The 20,582-nt window shown below is 38.8% G+C and overlaps 1 protein-coding gene across 1 annotated transcript in view; it reads right to left on the bottom strand.

Annotated features, from left to right (window-relative positions):
• MORC1 (MORC family CW-type zinc finger 1) overlaps positions 1-20,582 on the bottom strand; it is a 190,483-nt gene that overhangs the window by 64,471 nt on the left and 105,430 nt on the right. Inside the window, 3 exon segments of the mRNA XM_068545672.1 lie at positions 10,440-10,578; positions 15,364-15,469; positions 18,799-18,927. Of these exon segments, the coding sequence (XP_068401773.1) occupies positions 10,440-10,578; positions 15,364-15,469; positions 18,799-18,927 (374 nt within the window).

The following is a 20,582-nucleotide window of genomic DNA, read 5'->3' as shown; positions in this document are numbered from 1 at the left end:
AGATGAGCAACTAATACGCATAGGCTCTAAAATTGGATGTGTCTTTATAAATATCTAGTCTAATCCCTTTTTTACTGAGCTGGAGGGGGAGGGGTATACTAGGATCAAGGACTAGTGACATCAGACAGACCTGAGGTCACTCAGCTTATAAACAGCAGAGCCAGGACCTGAAGTTAGGTATCCTGGCAGCAGGCCAGTGTACTGTCCGCCATATTCTGCTTCCACAGCCTCCTTCTTCAAGGAGCCCCTAATCATCCCTCCCTCTGCACAGCTTTCCAAAATGATCACTGCCCTCCAACTCTGCCTAATATAGTCAGAGCTCCTCAAAAAATAAAAAATCTGATTACCATAAGCTATTAATTACCCAATTTCTCCAACACTGAAGAGCTATCAATCCAAACTGAAAGCAGGAGAGCAGAGTAGTTCAAACAGCTTTGAACTAAGAATTAATCTCATTTTTTATTTTTTTTTGGCCATGTTGTGTGGCATGTGGGATCTTAGTTCCCCGACCAGGAATCGAACCCGTGCCCCATGCAGTGGAAGCACATAGTCTCAACCACTGGACCGCCAGGGAAGGTCTTCAATCTCATATTTTTGATCTAGCTCTATTCCTACCTTGTTTCTGTGACCTCATCCAGAGAGGCAACATAGTTTAGTAATAGAATGAGGGGTCTGGAGTCTGACTGTGTCAGTTGAAATCACAGTTCTGCAGATTCCTAACCCCACGCTTGGCAAGTTACTTCTCTGTGCCTCGGTTTCCTCGTGGATAAAACAGAACTCATAACAATCACAGGATGGTCATAAGGATTAAATGAGCCAGTATATTTAAAGCACGTCAGACTTCCCTGATGGCGCAGTGGTTAAGAATCCACCTGCCGATGCAGGGAACACGGGTTCGAGCCCTGGTCCGCGAAGATCCCACATGCCGAGGAGCAACTAATCCTGTGCACCACAACTACTGAGCCTGAGCTCTAGAGCCTGTGAGCCACAACTACTGAGCTCGTGTGCCTCAACTACTGAAGCCCGCACACCTAGAGCCCGTGCTCCACAACAAGAGAAGCCACCACAATGAGAAGCGTGTGCAACGAAGAGTAGCCCCCGCTCGCCACAACCAGAGAAAGCCCGCGCACATCAACGAAGACCCGATGCAGCCAAAAATAAATAAATAAATAAATAAATAAATAAATAACTTTAAATAAATAAAGCACCTCTAAGGGTGGCACATTGTAAGTGCTCTTATCATTTAATCCTTCCATTCATCCTTCTCATTTAAGTTTCCACATGTACGTGATATGTACAGTTTAGAGTAATCATTCAGGGTAGTTTTAGAATTCACCAAACTATACATAATTATGGAAATCTTGGGGAAGAAACTGGAGAGGAGAAGGGAATTGGACATACGAAAACTATGCAATTATCTTTTACTACAAAAACCCTGTGGTGATCAAATGGTATAGTATATGCAGAACCACGTGGCAGATAAATCATGAAGCAAATGAAGTGTGAGCTTCAGGACCCCTCCCTTACACAGGGCCTTCCATGGCCCTGGTCTCACTTCGTATTTATAATTTTGCATCTTCTTTTTTGAAGGGGATCCCCCAAAATGTATAAACCTCAGACTCCAAAAAACTAGATCTGCCCTTGTTCAGAAGTATTTTAAATAATACTTAGTTATTTTCAAATGCCAGGTATTACTACTAGTGGTCTTGGCTAGAAGACCTTCTTGAGGATTCTCAGAGTAGAGGAAGGATGATTCTAGACCACTGCAAAGCAAAAGTCATGGACAAACATCAGTTACTTCTCTTGGACTGGATTAGAACCCCCCAGTGTGTCAAGAGACCCCATGCCCTTTGTTAGAAGGCTGGGCCCAGCCAGGCAAGACTGACTGGAGGGGTGGGAGGTTAAAGCATATACTGGTAAAGGACAAGGTGGAAAATGTAACTCAGGTGAGAGTAAGATTAAATTCTGCTTAAGCCTACAGGAGTTAGGACAGAAGAAGGATACAGATTCAGATCAAGAATATGATCAGGAGACAAAGAACTAACAAGGTTAAATTGAGGGGCACAAGCTATGGGGTTTGAGTTCAAAATCAGAAAAATCATGAGGTACATTTCCTTAAACTGAATTCAAAATGTAAAGTTGGGTCCTGAGTAAGAAGCGAGATTAGGTCTAACGAATGAGAAACAGTATTCAAGCTCAGAGGGGAGGGCTCAGGAGGGCTGGTGCTCAGAGGTACAGGCTCAGACACACAGGGTTCCTTCAGAGGGAACCAGAGAGTAGCCTGCTCTGGAAGGAAGCCAAATACCTGAACCTCACTCTGAGAAGAGTCAGGAAACAGGCCTTGAGGTGCATCTGGGATACGAGGCAGCCTCTGACTGTTCCTGATTAGTACGTGCACTCATCAAAAACTGGTTGTGGATACAGTTCAGGTGCTTATGGGCACTGATCAAATAAGTGTATTTGCAGTGAAACCCAAATTAGTATTCTCTGAAGTGAAAATCATTCAGGCAACACACCTAAGCCTCTCCTTCTCTCTGCGTCTCTGCAGATGTGACTGGGAATGGCTGATTGACATGCAGAGAGGGACGTAATGCGGCAAGACTGCCAGCCACTGTCAAAGCTACTCTGGCCTTCTCAGAGGAAGGATGAGCTCCCTATGGGGTTCCTACTGTCCCTCAGAAACAACATTTGGTCACTTCTGTGAAACCCAGGAGCAGACAACAATGGATGGCATTCCTTGGTCCCAACCTCCAGGACAAAACAGGGTGACTTACGAAGCCAGGAGCTGGGACTGTCGTAGACTCCCCACACCACACTGTGCCCTGAAGCCAGGCTGTTCTGATGCCCCTATCACAGGTACTATCCTGGTTTGTTTAGTAAACTACAGTGCTGTTCTGTCAGGTAGTGTGATATCAGCTCCTCAAGAAACGATGAATAAGAAAATAATTTGGAGGACCATTTTCTCATACCATATACAAAAATAAACTCAAAATGGGTTAAAGACTCAAATGTAAGACCTGAAACCATAAAACTCCTAGAAGAAAACATACGCAGTAAACTTTTTGACATCAGGCTTAGCAATATTTTTTTGGATCTGCCTCCTCAGACAGGGCAACAAAAGGAAAAATAAACAACTGGGACTACGTCAAACTAAAAATCTTTTGCACAGCACAGGAAACCATCAACAAAAGGAAAAGGCAACCTACTGAATGGGAGAAGATATTTGCAAATCTGACAAGGGGTTGATATCCAAAATATATAAAGAACTTACATAACCTCAGTATCAAAAAAAACCCAAACAACCCAATTAAAAATCGGCAGGGAACCTAAATAGACATTTTCCCAAAGAAGACATAGAGATGACTGATCAACACATGAAAAGATGCTCAACATCACTAATCATCAGGGAAATGTAAACCAAAACCACAATGAGATTAGATGACACCTCACACCTGTCAGAATGGCTATTCTCAAAAAGACAAAAAAATAACAAGTGTTGGTGAGGATGTGGAGAAAAGGGAACCCCTGTGCACCACTGGCAGAAATGTCTTGGTGCAGTCACTATGGAAAAAAGTACGGATGTTCCCCAAAAAACTAAAAACAGAACTATCATACAATCCAGCAATTCCATTTCTGGATATTTATCCGAAGAAAACAAAAACACTAATTCAAAAAGTATATGTATCCCTATGTTCACTGCAGCACTATTTACAATAGCCAAGATATGGAAACAACTTAAATGCCCATGGACAGATGAATGGATAAAGAAGATGTAGCATATATATATATATATATATATATATATATATATATATACAATGGAATACTAGTCCACCATAAAAATAGAATGAATTCTTGCCATCTGTGACAACATGGATGTATCTAGAGGGTATTATGCTAAGTGAAATAAGTCAGACAGAGAAGGACAAATACCACATGATCTCACTTATATGTGGAGCATAAAAAAAAAAAAATGGACAAAGCAAAACAGAAACAGATTCACAGACACAAACTGGTGGCTGCCAGAGGGGAAGGGGATGAGGAAATGGGCAAAATAGGTGAAAGTGATTAAGAGATACAAAATTCCAGTTATAAAAAAAATAAGTCAAGAGGATGTAGTGTACAGCATAAGGGATACAGTCAATAATATTGTAATAACCCTTTGTGGTGGCAGATGGTAGCTAAACGTTGTGGTGATCATTTTGTCACATAAAAAATATTGAATCACTATGTTATACACCTGAAACTACTGTAACACTGTATGTCAATTATAATTCAATTAAAAAAAAGAAAAGAATTTGGACAAGTAAATCAAGCTAAGGAGTTGAACAGCTGCAGTTCAACGTCTACTGTGCCCAACAATGAGCCAGATGTGATGGTGGGAGGTACATAAGAAGATGAACACATGATACCTGCCCTCAAGAAACTTCTACATTAGTTCCTCATGAGCGATAACATCTCGTCTGCTATGCTGTGAACACAGGGCCCACCAGGGTGAGTATATCATGCGTTATCCTTTTTGGAAAGGTAATGTATCACCATAGAAAAATGGGATCTTTGTAGCAAGAGTAATAAAGTAAAACATTTCAATTACAGGTAGTATGTTAGCCTCTTGTTAGACAAGGGTCTTTAGGTGTCATAAATTTTAGATCACGGCAGTTTATGTAAGGAGGCTGAAAATTACTCAATGAATAAATATATTTTCTAAGGCATCTGTCTCCATAGTTATACAGATTTGAAATCTCAGCATCCTACACAATAATGACACATTAAAAAGATTAAATTCTAAATGGGAAAATGCATTCACATTCTTCATTATAAAGTTGTGCTCAGATATGCCATTTCAATTTGAAAAACACAGCTACAAGTTCAGCAAGGCTTCTTTGCTCCACATTTACTGCTAAAACAACCAATGTGGGAATTGCCAGACTATATAGTTTCAGTTTGTGTGTCCACATGAGCACCGCAAAAGAACAGAATGCTATTGCTGGAGTTCCTTTCCAACAGGCATGGAATTTTACAAAGGCTATTCATTTGACGCAAAAACTATGAACGTGACAAATGAAATCCAAATATAGTCTCTATACTCCCACTCAAATGCAACACTTTATTTTGACCAAGTGTAAGAACATTATGGTCTCCAAGAATATATGCAGAAGATTTTAAGTCTAACCTACATAATTTCAACCAATCCAATGAAAAATATTTATTATCTTTCTACCTATTTGTGAAGAATTCTTTGTACTTATTTGTGAAGGAACAAATCAAATTGTTCCTTCAATCCTTCACTCATTGTTTGGTGAAAACCTACTCTGTAAAATGGCCAGGCCTAGGTGTTGTTGGAAATGCAATGAATAATAATGGTCCCTTCTTTCAAAAATCTTATAGTCGAATATAGGAGACAGATCAGATACACAACTAACTATAATACCAGGTAGAAAGTGAAACATGCTCTTGAGAAAGACAAACATCAAGGGCAAAGGGAACTGGGAGGAAGGAGATATTTTTACAGGTAGGGAAATGAGAGAAAACTTCATACAGCAACGACGTTAGTTTTGGATCTTGAAGGACTAGGGAAGGGGCAGAGGTCACTTCGGAAAAAATGGCAGGAACAAAGGCACTCAGCAGCATGGAAGTGGAGAAAGTAGATAAGGAACATGGGGCAGCTCAGTGGGAGAATGCTGCAGAAGGGAAGAAACTAAGGCCAAAAAAGGAGTAGTGTCAGATTATAGAGAGCCTGAACTATGGCTCCAGATGAGAAATAAACACTAATCAGAAAAGATTAACCCAGAAAGACCTAGAGAATATATAAGCAATACAGCACATTTGCACAAACATATTGATTATATAAATATACTACCCATTAACTTTACTTATGTACAAATGGGTAAATATAGAGCAGACTTCATTCAGGGAATCAAGTTATCATCTGCCTTATAATGATTTGAAGGCATTAAGTGGATTTGAAGTGATACCAAAAATCCCTGAAAGAAATGGACCTAAAACTATATTCCGTGTGCTTGATTATGACATAGTTGTCCTGTCGTACAACAGAAGTTAGAAGAGACTGTAAATTATGAGTTAAAACTGAGAAAGGGGGCAAAATTGAGGACTGGAAAGTCCTCAAATGCAGAGGACTTGACTCTGTAACTCTACCTTATGGTTTTAAAATTATTGTCTAGGTTTACTGAAAAATAGAATAACAATTATCTAGATGATAGGCCAATTCGTAGCTAAATAATCACGAGTGATGATGAAAATGAAAATGCTTCATTGCTTGGCCAGCAGGTGGCACTTGTCACTCGATATAGAAGGATGAGGGGAAACGTGGAGTTAGGAATTCATCTATTCAGAAAGGAGAAAAAGAATGGGCTGTTCCAGAAGCACAATTTATAAGGAGCCCTTGGCTTGCTGACACAGCTTATCAATTACATCTTGGATTTGAGCCCTCCTATTAGGTTTACTGAACTTACACATTTCCCTTAACAAATATGATTTGCATTATATCAGCTTGTTGCCTTTGTCAATGTTCTCATATCCTTTCTGTCTGTATTTATCATATGATACTGTGAGCAGATCGGTGCTGGAATTAGGCAAAAAGGAAACAAAGTCCAACTTCACCATTTAAAGATGTTTGACTGATTCAAGTCATCGAACTTCTCTGAAATTCACTCCCCTTCTGATGCTATAATTGATATAATTAGCTGTAATGTTGTGGGGATTAAATACAATACCATCTGTGGAAATAGCTTTGGGCCTAGCTATTTCATTTTCTCCTAGAGGACAAGATCTAATCATGAGGTACCTCTTCTACCAGAAAAGTTTTCTGAATCACTGTGAATATTCTGTAACTAGGGCATCCTGTGGGTAGGACACCTAAAATTTAGACTTTCGTCACTCTACATACCAGTAGGGTGTATGAGGGGTGGAAAAGAGGCTGTAGCTGCTGATTTCTGATACTAGTACCATAATACTACCCTTCCTACCATTATTCTATTCCTTTTGGTTGTCAATGACACAAAACCCAGAACCAAAGAATCTAAGATCCAGGAAGGTCTTTGATTTACCAAGTCAACATTTCATTTTCTAGATCAGGATGCCTTCTGCCACTAAAGCTGAAATGCAAGACAGTAAGAAATAGGGTGTGCAGATATAGGTCATTTTTATATTTGCTCCCCAGATTTAATCAATGGATAAGTGAGCATTGGCAGTGGGAGGCAGGAAGAGAGAACAGGAGGTGGGCAAACCATAATTTCATGGCATGCAGCTCATTATTTCCTGATATTGAGAGACTGGGCACCATTAACAGACAGTGGAATCATGGTAATACACTAGCCATTACTTGATTTTCCAGTGGTGCCTACCTTACACCTGAATCACATCTGCCCTGAACCTGAATGGCACCCACGCCCTGTTTTTATAGCTTTCCCACCCTTCCTGTATCATAGTCTAACAGCACTTCTTCTAAAAAGCAGTCAGGAAGAAAGTAAATTCTCACTGAACATTGGATGGTTTTGAGTCTTTTTGCTGGCATCAGGCAGCTATCACCTAATTAGTTTTTGAATACTTTCATGAATTATTTTTGTGAAAGGGGAACTGAGGTCACCTTTCAGAGGTCCTCTATTCAGTAATTACCATATTTTATAATGAGTTACACAGTCTTTAAAAGACAAATATGTCACACAAATGCTGACTTTATTTTTAAAAATACATAAGTTTAGCATGTAATTTAAAAGATTGGTTCTATGAAGGAACAAGCCTGTGCTCATCTCCAAGTCTACATTTATAATGTTCTTCTCACTTATAATGCCCTGTACTTTCCCTTTATTTACCCTAAATAGACTTCAAGATACAAGTTAAGTGCCACTTCCTCTATGAAACTTTTTTGAATGAAGCTGCCCTCACTATTTCCTTGTAATAAACTTCTAATTTAGTTTCCACTATGATCAGACAAGTAGTAAACTAGTACTGTCTTACAGTAGTGGCTATCTTTTAAATAGCTGTCAGACTTGGTCCTCAAAGGGACTGTATATTATCTGAGGGCATATTTTATTTCGTGATTCAACAACTATCTGTTGAGTACCTACTACATGCCAGGCAGTGTTTTTGGTAATACAGACAGTGAACAAAACCAAAACCAGCCTTGCAGTCACAGAGCTTACATTCTGGTGTTAGAGTCACTCTATTCCCCACCATGCTTAGCATGGGACAGACCCAAGGGCAAGTATGTGTTCAATGACCACATCAAAACCAACTGGTTGCCCGTGGTTAGGTGACCCCTAGCCAAACTTTTCCTTGACTACCACAAAAACAGGGTCAGTGAAGGGCCCTGCATGCTGGAAGTATGTTAAAGATGCAAGGATTGGGACTTCCCTGGTAGTCCAGTGGTTAAGAATCCACACTTCCACTGCAGGGGGCACAGGTTTGATCCCTGGTTGGGAAACTAAGATTCTGCATGCCGCACGATGTGGCCAAAAAAATTAAAAAAGAAAGAAGAAAAAAGATGTGAGGATTATTTTCACAAAACGGGGTAGGGGAGGATGGTGAAGAGTCTTAACGTGCTTTCAACTGGTAGGAGTATGTTTCTATTTAAGTCCTGCCAAAACTTCTTTGTTTATATCTAAAGCAGATTGAATCTATAAACCTGGCTCAAATTTTTTATGAAAAAATCAACTACCAAGAAAGAAAGAATAAGTAGAACAGATGGCCCAAATCTGTTACTCCATCAGCCTCAATCAAAATTTCTACCTCAATGATGAATAAAACATCCAATCCCAAACAAAGAAAAAGTAGTTAAGACTTACTGATTGGCACTATCACTATCCAAGGGTCAGCTCTGACCTCTGTAAGAAAAGAAATATCCAGAGACTACAATAAAGATAAAATCAATTCAGTATGTTTTGAATGCCTTCACAAAGCTACAAGAAGTGGTAAGCAAAATAAGAAACAAAACAAGTTATTTCACACTGAAAAGATTTGACTTCACTTAATTGTTCATAAAAATAACCACAGGTGGTGATATTTTTACATCTGACCTGTTATCAAACCCACAACCAGATGCTCTAAGAATTGTAAAAAGTTGAGCCACTTTTAAGGATTGAAGAATGCTTAGGAGAGTATGTTTCTAAATAACTCTCAGTTATCTTCCCAAAAGAAACCCTGAGACTCCAGACTAAAAAGGGAGCGTCAGGTTTTGTTGTCTGTGATCACAGGTGCTGGCTGACCTGCATGGCAGATCCCCAGCAAGGTGGGAGTGGTAAGAAGATGAAGCTGGGGTAGAAAAGAAAGTTCATCTTCTAAGAGCCCAGGAATACATGTAATAATCAGGTGGTAAGCCTGGATGTCTTAACTCCCACCCAGGAAGGCAGTTTTCTACTCAAATAAGCATTTTATTTCCTGACATCTACACAGGAGGCAACATATTTGGACCTATGCTGCAGACCTCCTCAATTCCTATTTGAGGAGCTTGACAGGCTACACAATTAAAAAATGTTGAAGTTGGGTGCTAAATCTATAAACAGAGATGTAATTAATTTATTAGTTAAGAGATTAAAACAATAATTCTGCATGCCACTTCTTCTATCACTTGCAATTGTCATGGTTACCTACATTTACTGATAGTAATATTTTATTTATTGAATTTTCTTAATAATTAAATACGACTTTAAGTTGCTGTATTAATAGGCTAATATTTTAGGGCTTCCCTGGTGGCGCAGTGGTTGAGAGTCTGCCTGTCAATGCAGGGGACGCGGGTTCGAGTCCTGGTCTGGGAGGATCCCACATGCCGCGGAGCAACTGGGCCCGTGAGCCACAAACTACTGAGCCTGCGCGTCTGGAGCCTGAGCTCCACAACAAGAGAGGCCGCGATAGTGAGAGGCCCGTGCACCGCGATGAAGAGTGGCCCCCGCTCGCCACAACTAGAGAAAGCCCTTGCACAGTAAACGAAGACCCAACACAGCCAAAAATAAATTAATTAATTAATTAAAAAAAAATAGGCTAATATTTTAAAAGAACAACTCTTTATCTCAAAAACCCAGGGAAGAAGCCCAAATAAATAAAAAGAGCCTAATCTTTGGAGTCATACAGACCAGTGTCCCAAACTTGACCCTGTGCCCTTCAACACGCTGGTTGACTTCTACATCCTAGAGTGGAAATATATTCCCCTGTTCCTCACACACACTGTTGTGGAGATGGACTTTGATATCACGTACAAAATGTAGTATTATTTGAAGAAGTTCTCTTCCTTTCTGGACCCCTGGAGTACTTGTGATCACCTCTAGAACAGTCCTTAGATCCAAAATTAAAAGGAGGTGACAAAAAAAGATGAAAAAAAGAGGCTACATATTTTACTCGGGTAAACCACATCAGTCAATTTGCACACACAAAATCAACAGCTCAAGACTCTGGGTAGATTTTGGAAAGAAAAACTAACAGCTCACCTGTCGATGAGGTTCTGCCAGTCGATTCTGATACCTCTGGACTGACTCTTGAAGTTGCTTGTCTTTCTCATTCTTTGATGGTGACACTGTGCTCGCAGTGCCCAGGGGGATGGAAGGTAGACGTTGTGTCTGATGACAACTTTTCACAATCAACAAGTACAAGAGATAACATCAGGAGGAAATATAAAACTATTTACTGCCCGTAAAAGATTATTTACTTCTACCAGGAGTAACTCTCTGGCTTATATCCAGAACTCAAATGCAGCATTGCTCAAATAGAGCATTATATTGAGAATTTAGGTAATACATGACCTTAAATCTCTGATTTGCTTGGAAAAGAACTTACTGGAAAATGTGGAGGGTAGTATATATTTATGAGAATGGGAGAATATTCATTATTTACTAATGCTGCATTTATCCTGCGTTATCATGAAATGAGGCCTTTTGCAAAAATGTTTTTTAGATAATTGAAGCTTACCTTATTACTACCAAGCGTTTTTTTTTCTTCCAAAAAAAACTGGGATTGAAATCTATATGTCTCTGTAAAATACACCAAATAACTCTGCTTCTGAAACATAGAGATCCTTCATTTGATGACTCAGAATCGCTGTGAAGACCAGCAATTACTGCGATGGGAGGCGGTACTCAGGGACCACCTTGGGGGTTACGGAGCCACGCAGCGGAGCCCTTCATCAAGCAGCCCAGTGACCGGATGCAGCACCCCAGCGTCCTCCTCTCCCTGCTGCTGTCAGTGTACCTGCTGCTGGTGGACACTCTGCTTCCCAGCCTTCCTGATGTGCTGTCTCCAACCACCAGTAGGTTAATACATGTATTATTATACATAGTCAAGTAGAATTGTGTTTAAATTGCAATAAAAAGGCTGTGCATGAGGGCATCCATCTTTATGGTTACAAAAAATACTAATGATTTCTGAGGCATCTGGTTGGAGAGGTTTGAGCCCTTTTTTTTTCCTATTTCTGGTTTCATGGCTATGTGTTGGGGAGCTGAGCTAGCCAAGTTGTTGAAAAATTGAGATATCATCTTATTCACTTTGGTATGGAGGCTTGGCAGAGACAAGAAGTTCCATTCCCATTGGACATGGCCTCAATTCAGGGCATGGATGGGCACATGGTGGCGGGGTGGGAGGAGGGAACAAAATGCTGAGGTCGATTCTTAGAGCCTGCTTTACACGAGAAGGTTTTTTCATCATTGGTAGGTACCAAAAAGAGGGGGAAGTTCATGTTCTAAAATAAATGGGTATTGAGTTAGGAAAGGGAGGGGGAGGTTGAAAATAGAGAAAAGGACTTCTCCCCCCTGAAACAGTGTAGGAAAAGCAAAGCATATCATACCCACTATATTTCTCTATTTTTCAAGGCTGCAGCATATACTTTTCTTGCTCCCACTAGCAGAGAAGAGTGAGGGCTACAATCAAATTCAAATACTACTGTGAAAAAACACTTAATTCCACCCATATACGGTATTTGTTTTTACTGCTATTTTCAAAGAAAGGTGGTAGGTAAACAAATCAGGGGACACCTACCTATATATATATAACCACCTGCAGTGTTCATTTGAAGACATCTGTGGGGTGGTGCCTACACAGGTTTCTATTTCAGTTGAGAAAAGAACCTTGTGGCAGCATTAAGTTTTTATTTAGAAAAGAGAAACCTCAGATACTTTATTAAAATGCAATCCATCCAATTGTCCTCAAAGATTTTTAGAAACAAATTAAATTTTAATATGAAATACAAGCCACAGATATTTTTTAACATCCTTTTCAAAATTCAGACTTTTGGGTTTAGTCAAATGATAGGCATCACTTTTACCCTGCTGGTGAACCCTATTTTCAATACAGAGAAATGCATAGAATGAATGTAATGGAAGCACACTGATATTTATTTCTTGGGTACTGTGACAAAAATGTGTAGCCTCCCTCTGTGCTTAAGGTGGAAAACAAAAAGAGGCTTTGGTGGTCTGAAAAAGAATGGCTCCTTTTTACCCTGCCTGGGTCACCAACTCTAAATACTACCATTTGTAAAATGGTATGTTTTGTCACCATAAAGTAATTGTCTGGAATTAGGCTTCCTGAGATAAGGATCCCTTCGGAGAGTCCGTGATGTAGTAAGGCAGAAAGAGCACAGGTTTTGCATCAAAGTGCTTGGCTTCAAGTTTCAGGTTTAGGGAGGAATCCTGGACAGGTCACTGGACCTCCCTTAGCCTCACTGTTTTCTCCTCTGAGAAATGGAGAACGCTCACGTGATTATTGTAAAGACGAAATGACATAATGTGTAATTGCTATGTAAGAGAGAGCTATTATTATGTTTCCTGCCCCAGTTCTGGTTACACGGACATTGTTCACTCAAATGCTATTCAGTGGCATTAACCCTGAGGACAATTGGCAATTAACAGCTGACAATAAACCGTATTTTCTGTAAATACAGACGATGCCACTTTTCGCCCCATTACTCTGTCCTTCCACTCATCAAATGTTGCCTAATAAATAACTATATTTCACGTCTCATCACTTTAACACACTTATTTTATGTGATTCTATCCAAATCCAATAGCACATATGTACCAGGGTTTTGCTATTTCATGGCTTAGTCTCAAATTACGCACGGCCCATCCAAACATGCTGAATCAGAGGACTGAGTGAGGTCATCAGATCATCTCCTCTTCCCTTGCGAAATCTTCATCCGCATCGCTGTTAACGACCTCCCATAAAGGAAGTGTCAGCTCTCAAGAAACTGCCCTTATAATCAGGAGTTTTTCTCTACAGCTCCCATTTCTAAACCTCTTGCTATCACTTTAAGCATGTTTTTTGTCCTAATCTTTTCAGTGGAAATGAAATACAGATGGTCAAAATTATGTCAGTATATTTAAAGAATCACGAACTTAAGAAATTATAAATATAAGAATATTTTTTGTATTTCAGGCTTTTAAGGTCCATCAGTTTTCTGCCAACATGGCAAATTTATCTTGCCTGTCATCACAAGTGGCAGTGTTTTGATGTGTAAAAGAGAATTAATACAGTTCTGAAACTAATTTTATAACGTTCTGTGATGGCATCATCACTTTTCAAGGAGAAGAGGGGGCAAGCATGCCAATTCAAGGACAATAGTAAGTTTGAGAAAAGGGAAGCTACAGAGGACAGATTCCCAGTTCTGTGGGTCCGAGAAGGCCTAAGACTGAGGTGAGAAGTAATGGGTATATGGTTAGAATGTGGGGAGGAATCTAAATTCTCATGGCTTGTTACCAAGGGGCCCCCAGTGACCAGGGACTTAGATTGTCCTTACAAGGGGCTCAGTTGGACCCAGAAAACATGCAGAAGGTACTATTATTACACTCCATCCTAGGTGATGGGAAGATGAGTTAAAGAGGGGTTATATCATTTGTCCAAGGCTTCAGAGGCTAATGAAGCCAGGAGTCAAACCCAGGCAGTCTGAACCCAGAGTCTGAACTCTAAACACTATCCTACACTGTATGAAAGTTCTGAGCTCACAGAAAGTGATAAATATTATTAACTTTTTTTTTTTTTGACAGTTGCGGGCTTGGACCAATTTTACTTACATTTCCTAGCACAAGGCTTTCCACACAGAAATTTAAAAATCAAAACCAAAACAACAACAAAAAAAACTTCTCTTAAACAACACTTGGGTGAAAATCATGACAATGACAATGAAAACACTACCTATTCTTAATATTGAAACTGAGCCACCACTGTGTTCCTATTTGGGAGATATTTAAGTTACAAGTTAGAACTAGAATCAGGTTGGGAGTTAGAAGACCTGGGCCAGTGGCTTCATAACAGGTTTCTCACTCCCCATTTTGGGCTTCAATTTCCATTTCTCTAAAATGAAGAAGTGAGACTATATCACTGTTTTATAATCATGCTCCTGGAGCTCTAAGCTTTTTAGAGAGAGTAGGGACAGAAATGAGAAGTGGATACCTCTGGCCCCCAGATTCTCAGCCTCCAATTCAATCAGGAAAGTTCTGTTTTTATCTGTTTTATATACTTGAGGTCAGAGACAAATTTTATTTGGGGGAGGAAAAAAAAAAGGTTCTGCTGCAAACCAAGAAAGGGAGACTGAAAAACCCCTTGGACCATGTGAAATCTAAGAGCCCCTGTCACCTCTGACATTTTTTGTTAATCTCCAAATATGATTAACCTGGAGACTCCAGGTGGAAGGGGTTTTAGTAGCAGTTTCTAAATGTTTTCTTCTAATTTTTATTCAGTTGCTCTTTTTTTTTTTTATTCAGGGCTGGATAAAAATAAACAAGAGCTATTACCCTAATGTCTGTATTAGCAATATTGATCCACTTATCCAGGTCAAAGTACTTAGAACAAACTTCATGGAAAAGCAACGCTTCACTTAAGGGTGCCTTTGTTAAAGGGGAGTATTAACTCTTTTGCCCACAAGGAAAAGAAGTAAGTCAAAAAGGGCATGTAATAACATTGACATTCATCAATATTTAATTGGGTTTTTTTCCTGTTTTAGTCTGAACTTCTTCCTCCAAAAGCACAAAGCAATGAAATCAATATATGACTTAAACAGAAAAAGCACATAGTCTAACAGTTTAGTGCCTCTTGAGACACCCTCTAGATAAGACTCCTGCAGGATAAGATTGTACATTGTGTGTAAATGAACTGGAAGGCAGAACTCTTAAACACCAGGGCACGTCTCCCACCAGTGGAAGCACAGAGCTGCACACCAAACGCTGACAAAAAGTTACACCCAGGACTCTCTTAACTTGATGGAGAAGAGCACTAACAAAATATCCTTCCAGAGGTGGCAAGGGGCTAGAAAGAGTTAGAAGAGATGACAGCTACTAAGCTAAAAGTTATCTATGTATCCAGTTTTACACATATATATTTTAGGAATTAAAAATGAATAAAGAATTTTAGAAAACTATCAAAAACTACCTGTTTTCCAAGAGGTTAGCGTTATTAGCACAAATCCAGATGTCAAAAATTTCTTTTTCCTGATAATTAGTAGAGGGAGGCAAGACTCTCCATTTAAGGCAAAGATCTAAAATAATCAAAACAAAACCACATACATACAAGAAAGACCACAATCAGAAGTGAATCTAACATAGTAAGATGTCAGGTTGCATATAGCAAAAGTATGAGGTATTTCAATCCAAAGACAAGTGAATCCTTGATCACATACCATTATATTTGATGGCACAAATAGTTCAGGATTCTATGAGCTACCCTAGGACACCATCAATAAATTATTATTGTTGCTGCTGTTATTATTATTATCGCCATTATTGCTTAAGTTCTTTCCAGTTGGTTTCTACTAGTTTCAGCCAGAAGAATCTTAAGTAATAGGTCCCTCTTCACCTCTTCTCAAACCATATGAAGACTTCCAGTGACCTGACTCTCCCATTTTTTCTGACCTATTATCTATCTGCCAACAATACCACTGTTCATCTCCAACCACATGACTAACATAACAAGGAAAATCAAGCTCTCTCTACCATTTACACATAGTTCCTTGCTCTGCAATTTTTTTTTTTTTTTTTTTTTTACAGCTCTTATCCTACTCTCCAGTCTACAGTCTTGACTTCTTTATCCCTTTCTCCCTTTCAGTCCCTCCTGGTTTTTAGGACTAAGGCACTCTACTCTCCCCAGGCTATTCCTCACTTTAATCCTGAGTTCCCTCCAGACCCACTGTTAATGGCTCTTGGGTAAATACTTCCCTCTGCTCATATAAGATGGAGGCAGTTTGCACAGTGGTTAAGAATATGAATAGCCCAGAAAATTAAAGTTATGGCAAACTCACTCATTTTTGTAATTCCCACAACCAATATCTACATCTCACTGCATCTGGCAACACAACAGCAAGCACCAGTTTTTAATAGAGTAGCCCTCACATTAAATAAAACCATCATAGACTATATTGTACAGTTATGTTGCTAATTTTCCTTTGAAATGCAAAATATTTTAAGCTTTTTTTTTTGGTCAAAAGTGGTAACATCTTAACATACAAATAAAAACCTTTTTGTAGTTGTAAGATTTAGCTTATAAATCATTCAAATTGAAGTGAAAGATTACCAGGTCATTGTTAATGACTTAGTCTATTAAGAATATATGTATTTTTGTAAAGGAAAAGCACGTGTAGATATTTAATCAGTAGTATATGTCTGTTTTGAAGAAATAAAATGCTGCTTAGAGATTCTCTTTAAATATTTTTTATTTTTGTTCTCAAATGTATTTTCTGTTGATCTATGGAATGTTCTGTACAAAGCTGTATGGTTGTACTGTTGGGCTAGACACTTTTGTTTTTTAAAATCTGTACTTAGCCAAATGTATCTGACCATATTAAAATACAGTATCTTTGTTATTAAAAATTTGATTGCAAAAAAGAAAAAAAGAATCTGAATAGCTCCACAATGACTACCTCTATATCTCAGAAAAATTACTGCACTATGTTTCAGTATCATCATCTGTAAAAAGAGATTAATATTACTACTTACCTAAAAGGGTTCCTGAGGATTATATGATATAATAACAATGATAAAAGCCAACACTGCTAGGTATTATCTGTGATGGTTACTTTTATGTGTCAATTTGATGGGGCCAAGGGGTGCCTGGATATTTGGTCAAACATTATTCTGAGTGTATCTGTGAGGGTGTTTTGGATGAGATTAATATTTGAGCTGGTAGAATGAGTAAAGCACACTGTCTTCCCTAATATGGGTGGGCCTCAACAAATCAGTTGAAGGTCTGAATAGAGGAAAAAAAAAAAAAAGCTGACACTCTTGCAAGTAAGAAGAAATCTCTGACTGTCTTGAACTGAGACATCAGTTTTTTCCTGCCTTCAGACTAGAACTAAAACATCGGCTCTTCCTGGGTATTAAGCCTGTCAACATTTAGACTGGAACTACCTCATCAGGTCTCCCGGTTCTCAGGCCTTAAGACTCAAACTGGAATTAAACCAATGGCTCTTCTAGGTCTTCAGCTTGCTGACTACAGATCTTGGGAGTTGTCAGCCTCCTTAATCATGTGAGCCAATTTCCTATAATCAATATCTAGCTAACTATCCATCCATCTGTCCATAAATCTCTCTATCCTATTGGTTCTCCTTCTCTGGAGAACCCTAATACACTATCCCAAGCACTTAGTAAATTTTACATGTGTGAATTAATTGTACTTTCACAAAACTTCATGATGTAACTACAAATACTAACCTCATTTTATAAATAAGAAAACTGAGGCTTAGAGAAGTTAAGGAATTTGCCCAATTTCACACAGCTCTCAGGTACCGGAGATTGCATTCTGGCAGTACCTTGCACATAACAAAAACACTGGCATTTTTAGCCAGTAATATTATCATCCAATAGGCTGTTGCATATAGTCATCAATTTCCTCAGTTATACCTTCTAAGCATCTGTCTGTCATTTGTGTTCCTCTTAAATCTCACTGCCATGCCTTTATTCAGACATTTACAATTTCTCACCTGGATCCTGAATTATGCCAGTAGTCTCGTCAGAGGTCTGACCCAACCTCTGCTCTAGCCCTCCTCCAAATCATCCTGCACTAAGCTGCCAGAGCAACCTTACTACAAGTGACATCTAACCAGTCAGGTCCTCTTTGGACCACCCCCGGCTCAAGGTTGGGGAGATGTTCCCTTGGCCCTGTGTAAATAGCTACAGGGTGATTTTTTGTTTGCTTGACTGCCTTCCCCACTGAATGGCCGATTCCCTGCAGACAGTAGAGACACATAATAAGTGTTCAATGCTTCAATGATGTCACTCTCCTTCTGAAAAACTTCCGGTGCCTCTCCATTGCCTATTAAAGTAAAAACTCCTTATCCTGGCATTCAAGGCCGTTTAACATGTTTACTCAACCTAACAGTTTTGTCTTTTATTATTTATTCATCATTCATTCAGTCAGTAGTCAATTACTAAGTACCTACTCTTATTTAACATAGTGTTAAGTATTAAAAATAGAAATATGACTGTTTCTATTACCCACCACAAAAATATTAGCTGAAGTATACACCTGATATTAACACAGATTTCCAGCTAAGTCTCTGCCCTTCAAAAGCCTACTTTAAAGACCATGGCAAAGCCACCTCTGTCATGAAGACTTGCTTTAATCTCCTCCTCTCCCCTTTCTTTGAACCCTCAAACAACTTTGGGCCTCTTCTACATCATTTACACTATTTTCACCTCTATTACAATTATTTTCATACTCATCTTAACCTTTCTCCTAGACCCTAATCTCCTTGGAAGCGAAAACTCTGTCTTACCCACCTTTGTCTTCCTCATGCCCTATTTTTTAACACAACAACTTGCATATTAGGCTCTCACTAAAAGTTTGCTAATTGGAATGAAATTTAACACTCACCACACTGAATAATGAATGGGATGGCCATGGCCCGTCTTCTTTGATATTGAATAGAATCTGAAGATTTCTCCATGTCCTTATTATTCAGGTATCCAAGTTCATTCCAAAACAATGTTAGATTTCTATTACCTAAAAAAAAAGAAAGAAAAAAGCAGGCAAAGAATAATGAAAGAAAATAAAATCAGTAAGATAAAGATGATAAGCAAAGGGAAATTTGGATATAAACACATGTATATACAATACGATCTCGAACATGTAAAAACTAATACATATACAGAAATGATTAAAATATTTGACACTGGTTTCCTCTGAGTATGGGTGAAATTTGTTTTCTACTTTACACTTTCTTGCATTTTTCCAAACTGTATGTAATAAATATGCAACATCTTTATAATAAAACTGAACACAATTGCAGTTATAAAAATAATACACACTTTTATTGTTGCAATAAAATACATTGACACTTAAAACTTTTCTCTTAAATACTCCTAGGAGGGACTGCACTGATTAAACTTAAAAGCCACCCTTAAGACTATTGATACAAATATTTATCATCTTGTCTCACGGTCAGAGTTTCTATTTTATCTCTGGTTCCCTTCTCTTCCAGTCTCTTTGTTTATGCCCTACGCTTGCCCTAGATTCTAAACTTCCTCCTTGCTTAGAACAGTACTTGTCATGGAGGCCCATTCAGGAGTCCTCCTTAAGAGGCTGTGTTCTTATCTGTTGATCCAGCAACTGCACTGCTAGGAATCTTCCCTACAAACATACAACACAATGGCCGTATATATCATAGCGTTGTTTGAATAGAAAACAAAAAAACAAAAAAAAACCCCCTGGAAACAAGGTAAAAGTCTAGAATAGGGAACTGATAAATCCCATTTTCAAACAAGGGAACATTAGATAAACTTTAAAACATGGAGTTAGAGCTAAATATATTATTGCATCAAGATCTCCAAGACAGAGTTCTAATAATAATTTTTTAAAAAGATGTAAAACAGCAAACCTAGTATAATCAACTTTTGTAATGTAAAAAAAGAGCATATACGTATAAAATTTTGAAGGACATGCTTTTCTATGCCTAAAAGGACACAAAAGAAAGTTTTAATAGTGGATACCATTGGAGAAAGGACAGAGGTAGAGAGGAAGTCAGGGGAAGGTACTTTCACTTTTCTTTTTTTTTACTTTCTGAACACTCTGAGTATTTTTACTTGTGCATGTATTACTTTAAAAATACTTTTTTGAAAAAAGCATCCACATTTACCATTCTGTCCAATATGGTAACCAACTGGCCACATGTGGCTACTGAGCATTGAAATGTGGCAGATACAGAACATTTCATCAATGTACAAAGTTCAAAAAGTAATATTCTAAAATATATACCTTGGAAATAAAATATACGAAATAGGGCCAGCCTTACATCAACCTTAACAATTGACTGTGTAATCCAGGCAAAATACCAATAAACGTCTTTACACCTTCCTATACCTTTTAAAATTTAGGTTCAGAATGCTATGTGCCTTTAAGACCAGCAGGGAAGGAACTCAGTCTTCAAAAGGGGCTTTGCAATTGAGCTGGGCTGACAGCTACCCTCACAAATTCCCTGGTCTCCTACCTTGTTTCTTCACAAAATCCCTACCAGCTCTTGCCTCAGATTTCCCTTTGGATTCTGCTTCTTGGGCTTTTCTCAACTCAGACTTTTGGTTTTCTGCTCTTCGCTCAGCATTTGGTATTGGCCCAGCCCAGACTCCACTTTTTCGCTGCACACCAGACCCTGAAACACTCTT

The sequence above is a fragment of the Eschrichtius robustus genome, chromosome 6 (assembly GCF_028021215.1).
Source record: "Eschrichtius robustus isolate mEscRob2 chromosome 6, mEscRob2.pri, whole genome shotgun sequence".
In the NCBI taxonomy this organism is placed as follows: domain Eukaryota; kingdom Metazoa; phylum Chordata; class Mammalia; order Artiodactyla; family Eschrichtiidae; genus Eschrichtius; species Eschrichtius robustus.
This window is presented reverse-complemented; position numbering and strand designations above follow the sequence as displayed.